At 34.0% G+C, this 8,391-nt stretch overlaps 1 protein-coding gene across 3 annotated transcripts; it reads right to left on the bottom strand.

The window, feature by feature from the left end:
* Positions 1-3,830, bottom strand: LOC140825018 (cation/H(+) antiporter 3-like). 3 transcript variants are annotated; one of them, XM_073186505.1, is made up of 3 exons: positions 3,325-3,554; positions 1,883-2,927; positions 1-1,429 (listed from the first exon to the last, which is right to left on the bottom strand). In XM_073186505.1, the coding sequence occupies exons 2-3, from the start codon at positions 2,744-2,746 to the stop codon at positions 323-325; spliced, it is 1,971 nt and encodes a 656-aa protein (XP_073042606.1). In that variant the 5' UTR covers positions 2,747-2,927; positions 3,325-3,554; the 3' UTR covers positions 1-322. The 3 variants fall into 3 exon arrangements, with proteins under 3 accessions (XP_073042606.1, XP_073042599.1, XP_073042591.1); XM_073186498.1 differs by having other exon boundaries at positions 1,883-2,934; positions 3,325-3,463; XM_073186490.1 differs by having other exon boundaries at positions 2-1,429; positions 1,883-2,887; positions 3,325-3,830.
* Positions 3,831-8,391: the final 4,561 nt, after the last annotated feature.

Below are 8,391 nucleotides of genomic sequence, written 5' to 3'. Positions count from 1 at the left end.
TCAAATGACTTAATCCAATCGCACCCTAATAGAATATAATTTCACATTTTCCATCTTCCTGTCGACACCTAATTTATGCAGAAAGCTCTTGCAAGTGAAATACGCAACGTGTGGAGAATCAATGAAGAAATTAGTAATTTCAAGAACAGTGAACCAAACAGGGAGAATTTGCCAGTCATTCAGGTCTACATTTCTATTTGAGTGAATCTCACCCCGATGGATGTACAACTTTTTTAGCACTCAGATGCATCAATCGGGCGATCCCGATACATTTTCGTAGTGAATTTGTAGATCCTGAATCTTTCTTAAACTACCCTCTTTTTCACTTGCTTTTCACATTTTGATGTTGAATGACCATAACTGATACAGGCTTACTGATATCTGCAGCAGCAAGCATATCTCCAATGGGCCCGAGTTCCGGAAGATCGTTCCATTCGCTAAGGCCTAATAATTGAGGTATATCATCTCTATGGCGACGCCCCACAATCATCAAATCGAAAGCTTCTTCCATAGAATGAATGAGAAGAGCAGTTTCGGCCCCATCTTTCACCCTTTCTTCCCTATACACTATATTTTCCCGACTTTCACCGTGCATCCTTGTATCCTTCAATATTTCGGCATCAAGAACCGCATCCCATTGGTTATCTCCAGAATACATATCCCACGGAACAAAACGGATTACCATCAAGTGCATACCCGGAGACAGTGCCATTCGTCTGGCATAAGCCAATGCCTCCCTATCATCAGTTCCTCCGAAGAAAGCCACTCCAACATTGTAAGTAGATGAAGGAGCTGAGGAATGGCGTACCTTGTGACGATCAACAAGAATGCCGACAGAACAAGGGGCGAGTTCTAATACATCGAGGTTAATTGCTCTCAAACTACTGCTCTCTAGTATCATTTTCCCTTGGTAGTTCCATTTCCGATGGAACGGAAGAATGATCAGAGATGCCAACTTGTTGAAAGCAAGTGTGCAGATGTCATGATGCATAAACTTGGTTAAAGACATGGCGGTGAATTGCTGCACAGTGGCCAATCCTGAAAATTGTTGCTCAAACGAGTAAAAAACCTCGATCATTTTCTGGGTTCGGGTGCCACCAGAAGATTTTTGGCCAAGTTGGTGATCGATTAGTAGTGGATGAGCCCTGCCAGCGAGCTCTACGAGATGCAAAGCATAGACAGCAATTGGGCTCTCTGCGGTTGGGAAAGAGGATTCAAGTACTTTCTTGACAGCAAACACGTCGTCTATTCGATGGGCGCATGAAAGTACACGTAGCTCGGAGTTAAGAGACGTGTGCTGAATGTCTCTTTTTTGATAGCCAGTATACATTCTTGAATAATCATACAGTGACTTCACAACCAGATTCGCAAATCCAGCTTGTAGCATTACCCATGTTGTAAGCATAGAAAAGGTTTCCCCATCAAATGTCTAGCTTCTCAAAAAACAAAGAGGAGTTATGAGAGTATTTCCAGAAGTAAATAATTTAGTGACTGCCATTAAACAAACCGTTAAAATTTCGGGACTTTTCAATAAAGTAGCACATCAATAAATATTTTTCAAGACTGCATAAACATTGGCAATAGGACGACCTCGAAAGAGAGCCATATTTTGTATATTTTGTGGACAGCTGAGTTTTGACTGCACTTTTACACGTAACACGTATGCACAAAGATTCTAGAAAATCATTTATCTAAAACTGGCTAAAACAATGTGAATCACAAGTATCATTGTCTTGGTTGGAAAGACCTCTCCGATCTATAGTTTTAGCGGAGAGGTGACTAGGTTAATGCTTCCTCCAAACAATTGTATAAAAAAAAAATGACACTAAATGGAAACTTAATTGGAAAAAAAACTAGGAAAATTTTAAAGAAGGTTAGGGACCTGATTCACGGAATAGCTGTAATAGAAAGACATCTGCACAACTCCTTGAGCACTTAGAATGAAAGCAAGAGCTACAGCATCCTTAATGGGTACTCTGCAAATTACTGCTGGAAAGAAAACCGCAATAAGCTTCAATCCCAGATCTGTGAAGAGGACGAACCATAAGAAACTAATGAAGTTCAGATCAAACAGCTCGACCAGATTTACTTTCATCCCACATGAAGTCACTAATAGTGGTGCAAGCAATCCCGATACCAAAGTTTCTAACCTGTCCACCAACGTGGACCCCAAAGGTGGCCCATCTGGCACTATCAAGCCAAGTAAAAAGGGCCCATACTGATAGTGAAGTCCCGAATTGTCACTTAGTAGGACCACAATTAAGACCAATAAAGCTATGAGAATGACATGAACTCTACTCACGGGTTTTCCTTCTGGTGTCTTCTTGATAATCCATAGACAAAGTGGCCGCCCCAGAAACACAATAAGTAAAACCAGACAGATACTTAAGACACTAGTTTGTGCAACAATACCAATGGTATAGTCGGCCATTTGCCCAATTCTTCCACTAGCAACAACTGTGCCAACGAAATTGCTAATCAGATCACATATCAGTGCTGATGCCAGAGCAAGACGACCAAGCTCAGAGTTCATGATTTTCAGGTCCACAAGCATGGAAGCAATAACAGGAAAAGGGAATAAATTCTGAAGTGCCGTAATGCTCACGAAAGCTGGCAACCGATATCTGTGTACAAACTTCCTTAAGCGGATGCGAACGAAGATGCTAGCAGAGAGTGGAGCTGCCACGCCAATCACTCCAATCGTCCATGCCTTGAGACCAGTCCTCAACACAGTTGTGGGATCCATCTTCACACCACTGAGGAATATAAAGAAAATGTAGCCAATTTTTGACAGTAAGCCAAGGAAGAGTTCTCCTTCTTTTGGAAACAAATCAGTTTGAATATTTCCAATCTGTCCTAGAATGGTCGGACCCAGTATAATTCCGGCCTGGTTGAAACAATCATCGAACTGGTTATCTAATCATGATCTGAAAGCTGTTTGAAGTCTCACAATTACAAAGTGAAATAATAGTTTACATTCAAACAAACATGTGTTTCGATTCTGAAGTTGTGTCAAATAATAATAAAATTGAAAATTCACTTGAGAGGCTAATTCATTTTTCAAGATAAATTCAAGTCTGCCATGTGCCATGTGTTTGCCAAAGATAAAACATTGCCTTTTCTCATTGACGTCTATCGGGATCTCTTGCATTCACGCATAAACTCCAATAACAACCATGTATTTCGGAAGCAAAATTTTTTTTTAAAGAAAAACGAACCTCGATTACTCAAAAAAAAAAAAAACAATTGAATATGAACTGGGGGAGCACTTCCACCTTTGACATTATCGTTACAACATAATTTAAAACAAAAAACGAAAAATACCATGATCTCGGAAACTATACGAGGCAGATTGAAGCGGCGGAGCAAGAGATGAAGGGATTGGGTAACAATAAAAATGATTGCCAATTGAAGCTGAAGCCGAGGAAAAGCGTAGCTATGGAACAAATTGGCTATACTCGATCTCCAGGCGCCGGCGTGCAGCCCTATATCAGTGGCACATGAATCAGCGGTTGAGTTTGCCGGCATGACCATCCTGATGCCATCGCTATCCAATGGGTAGCTATCCATCGATCGGAAAATCTCCCGCTCTCCCCCCCACCACCTACGTTTGGTCAACACCACACGATGAAGGGATCGGCGTGGTGTTGTGGAGACGTAGATGAGAAACGGGATGCTGGGGCTTTTTCCCACAGATTTTAAATCGGATTTTCATGGCGAATTGGGATTTTGCGAGGGATGATGTTGGAATGGATGAATCAATTTGAGGTTGCCGCCGAGAAATACTGGCACCCATTTATTTGATTGGTAAGAATATTGGGGGAAATTAGTTTTTGTATGTTGGGATTCTTGGACACGCTTCAAATATCAGTTTCATCCTTTACATCAAAACATATTTATCAATTATTTTTTAAAAAATTAGACTTGGAAAGAACATTTTTTCAAAATAATTTCACAAACTTTTTACAATTTTTTTTTCAAACACATACTTTAATTTTTCACTTATAAAACGTCAAAAACGTTTTTAATAATGTATTTGAACTTTGTTAAAATATTATTTTAATAGTATTAAAGCTTATTTTATTTGTAATTTTTGTTTTTATATATATAATTATGATTGATATTTTGATTAAATGTATGTTGTTTAGATTTTAATTTTTTTGGTAAATAAATATTTTTTATTATTTATATACATTTATTATTTATAAATTTTAAAATACATTATCCATCATATATTATTATTTTATATTATATAACAATATTCTGGTCCGACCATCCGATTGATTCTTTATTAAAAGTAAATCGGTTCGATCATCAGTATGATTATAAAAACATTTTGGTGTGTAACATACATGTATATGTATGTATTGGGTTAAGAGAAGACAATACTTTAACACTTCTTTCAGAATAGCAAAGCAACGGTCAATCCTCTATCTTGAAAAGTAACCATCTCAACCCTCAAGTATGTTTGGATACACTCAAATAAACTCGAAGAACAATTATTTTTCACTTCCCCGAAAATTGGGTATTTGCCTAACCAGAAATTTTGGTCCATCTGCTTTTCCTAGTGTGTAATTTTAATGGTGAAAAATAAAATCGTGGACCAAAAGGTATAATTATCCTTGATTTCTTGAACAAAGTATTATCCAATAATGCAAGTGATGTTTCTTATCATTATTTTATTACTACTCACACGATCTAACAAATAGGAGTAATGTCGATTCTTCGTAGGTTTCTCCTCGATGAGTGACACTTCATCGGTACTCACATTGTGAGTACCGATGAAGTGTCACTCATCTATTGGATGCGCAATTTTTCTATATTTCATCACATCCAATAAGTGAGTGACACCTCATCGGTGCTCACAAAGATATATGTACGGTAAGTGTGCATGATATCAAAACTGATATATATATATATATATATATATATATATATATATATATATATATATATATATATATATATATATATATATATATATATATATATATATATATCGCCAAACATGAATATAAATCCAAACCATTCATCCCACAAGAATCCAAATCATTTCAGAATCTCTATAAAATAGATTACTAAGACTTATTTTAATCGGTTCGTGCATGAACTAGTGCATGTTTTCCAAGTACAATGTACTTGAATGCCTATAAATATAAAATCACTCTAACTATTTTTGTATCGTCGAAATGGGAAGGGGTGAGTCTATGATACACTAACTTTCATGTATTTGTATAAAATGATCAACCGATCATCTCATTGTAAAATACAAAAATATTGATGGATCTCACATTTTTTGTTTTAAAATGAATCGATCGACTGATCATCTTACATAAACAAAAATTAGAAATAAATCTCGTGATGTAATAAGTATAGACTCACCCACCTAAAGTGAGTACTAAAGGAATGCGTAAGGACTAGGGTTGCCTTAATTTGCCATAAATAGTCAACTTCATCATCGTGACAAGTTGATATGATCTAAAATTATTTAATTATTAAAAATATATATTTTTCCTATTTTAAAATTCTCCAGGTTTACGGCACACTGTTTTGGAGGACTCATGTCACAGTGTAGATCGTATTTCGTGATACGTATAATCACATTTGGTCACTCGAAAATGACAATTTTCATCTTCTGTGTTTATCTCTTTATAAATTTTTGAACATATGTTACATTGTCAAAATTGGATTTAGTTATACATATTCTAAGAAAATTTAATCATTTTTCATCATAAATACTGATGTTACACGTTAGCATCACATCAACGTATTTTGGGGAAAGAACCAAATGACAAAAAACATATACAAAGTAGAAAAGCAAAATCAAAGTGAGTCGATTTTGCAAGATCGAAATTGCAATTTTTTTTTTTTTTAATTTAATGAAGGATCATATAGAATTTGAACGTATATGATTAATTTCTTACAAGGGCTTCCATCCCCTCTTAGAAATTTAGTGAGATATTTAGTTCTTAATATTAGCCCTAAATTAATCGAATTCTGTTCCCAATATTTTAGTTATTAATATAATCGATATCTCAACTTTTCTAAATTGATCGATTATGGCTACTGATCATATCAATTTGTTCCATCAAAATTGTAATGTTTAACCTATATCCAAATTTGGTCCATTTGATATGTTTGTTTGGTGTCCACCTTTGACACTAACTATTAGCAATAACAAGTTTGCACCTAAGTTAGAGTCGTTCGATCATATAGGCGTACGGAAAATTCGTGCTTGATCCCAGTTGCATTGAGCCTTTGATGCTACAACACTACCCGTAGGATCGAATTTCCTCGCGGTCTATGCATGCATGTGAAACGCGACGCACAGATAAATCAAAATTGAATAAAAGGTATGTACATGAATTTTTTTTGAATATCATGTTCCAGTGAACCGTTAAAATTTCGAAGAAACGTTACCTCGTACCACGTTGTATCCGAGTAATCAAAAGATATGTAAGTCTCAAAATCATGAAAATGAAAGATCGAATCTGTTTTAAATTCTGTTAAATGTTTATCAAGTTGTTTTGAACATAAAAATGTGTCAAAAAAATCAATGTACAAGTACATTGTAAGAATCTATTAAATACGCAAATCAATTTCCACTTGTTGGTTGGTAGGGAAAATATTACTTTTTCTTTCCAAGGAATCGGCATTAACTATTTTATTTGCTTATATATTCTTCCTTTTTCGGGTCTTTGCATGCGTAGTTAGGTTTTGCTACACTGAATCCACCCAAAACAAATATTTTATTCGATAATATATAGAGTATGATTCTCTTTCAAATGGTCTCACATATTTTTATTATTGAAACGAGTCAATTATATCCATATTTACAGTATAAATAATACTTTTCATAGGTGACTCAATCTATCTCACAAAATTGACTCGTGAGCCTGTTCCACGTAAGTTTTTATGTGTAATATATACATATGTATATATATATCGGACAGATATTTAATACATTTTGTTCACTCGATAGAGGGAAGGTTACGTGGGATTAATCGACAAATTGTAATTCTTTATGAATATAAATTTTGGTGTTTGCAAGTAGAAAATTTAAATTAATATTAATTGGGAAAACTGGTAGCTAGAAACCACTAACCCACAGATTACATTACACAGTCTTGAATTGACTTGTGGTAAAGAGTGATGGTTTCTTAATTTTTGACAACCAATAACTAACGTAGTTAATCACTTAAAATCGACTGTAATAACGATATTAATTAGATGGCAATATTTTGTCTCCATTTATCATTTTTCTTATCAATAAAAAATGATTTTTCTGTTTTAGTTTAGTCACTACTGCTATTTTCATTTTCTAGGGTCCTCTAAAAAATTACATCATATTTTACAATAAGACTATATAAATAAAATTCAATATATATTGATATGAATGGTTCATATATATATATATATATATATATATATATATATATATATATATATATATATATATTAAAAAATAGATTTCTTAACACAATTTTATACAAACAAAAGTGGATTACAATTTTGGCCCCGTAATTTACATATCTTTTAATTTTCAGTCATGTTATCTGTTAATTCAAGGTTTTTGTCCAATAATTTACATATTTTTTTCAATTTCAGTAATCTTTCGTCAAAATGGTGACATGTTAACAATCCGATCAAAAATTACTAAAATTTAAAAAAAATGAAAATTAGTGAATTAAGACCATAAATTAATTGACAATATGAACAAAAATAGAAAACATATAAGTTATAGGTCCAAAAATTTCATGCAATCCATGAGAATCAAACTCGAAGCGTTGAGTTAAAAGCGAAAGCATTTATCAGACCATTTGATAGTATCCAAGCCACTACCTTCCGATGCTCACGTACAAAGGGTCAATTCAATGAGGATAGAATCACCTAATGGCGAACAATAGATCTGAGGCATTATACTGAGTTCCCCATCAAATTGCTTAACTAATGTATAAGATTTTAGTTGTATTATTTTTATTTTTGACAATGATTGAATCGACGGTCATTATTTTTTTGTGTACACTAGAAAAATCTCTAAGTTAATATAATAACATGTTAATCAGATAAATTACACTGACAAATCTTATGTAACAGAATTGTTCGAAAAAAATGTTAGTAGAGAGAATCGAAGTCGTTCAAATATTCATATGTTTCATTAACTCGGACACGATAATAATATTTTTTCAATTGAGAAGATGTGCATGCAAGGTGTGGATCTACATGCAATATCCCGTGAGTTCAAAATCATTTTCTTTTTTTTTTCCTCCCAGGAAACATCAAACCATGTTACAAACATAATATTTTAATATTATAATATTTTTTCATATATATATATATATATTTATATATATACATTGTATATGTGACTGTCATAGCACCGTCTGATCA

Source organism: Primulina eburnea, chromosome 1 (genome assembly GCF_022965805.1).
Source record: "Primulina eburnea isolate SZY01 chromosome 1, ASM2296580v1, whole genome shotgun sequence".
Lineage (NCBI taxonomy): Eukaryota > Viridiplantae > Streptophyta > Magnoliopsida > Lamiales > Gesneriaceae > Primulina > Primulina eburnea.
The sequence above is the reverse complement of the archived record's forward strand: the minus strand, read 5'-3'. Positions and strand labels throughout refer to the sequence as shown.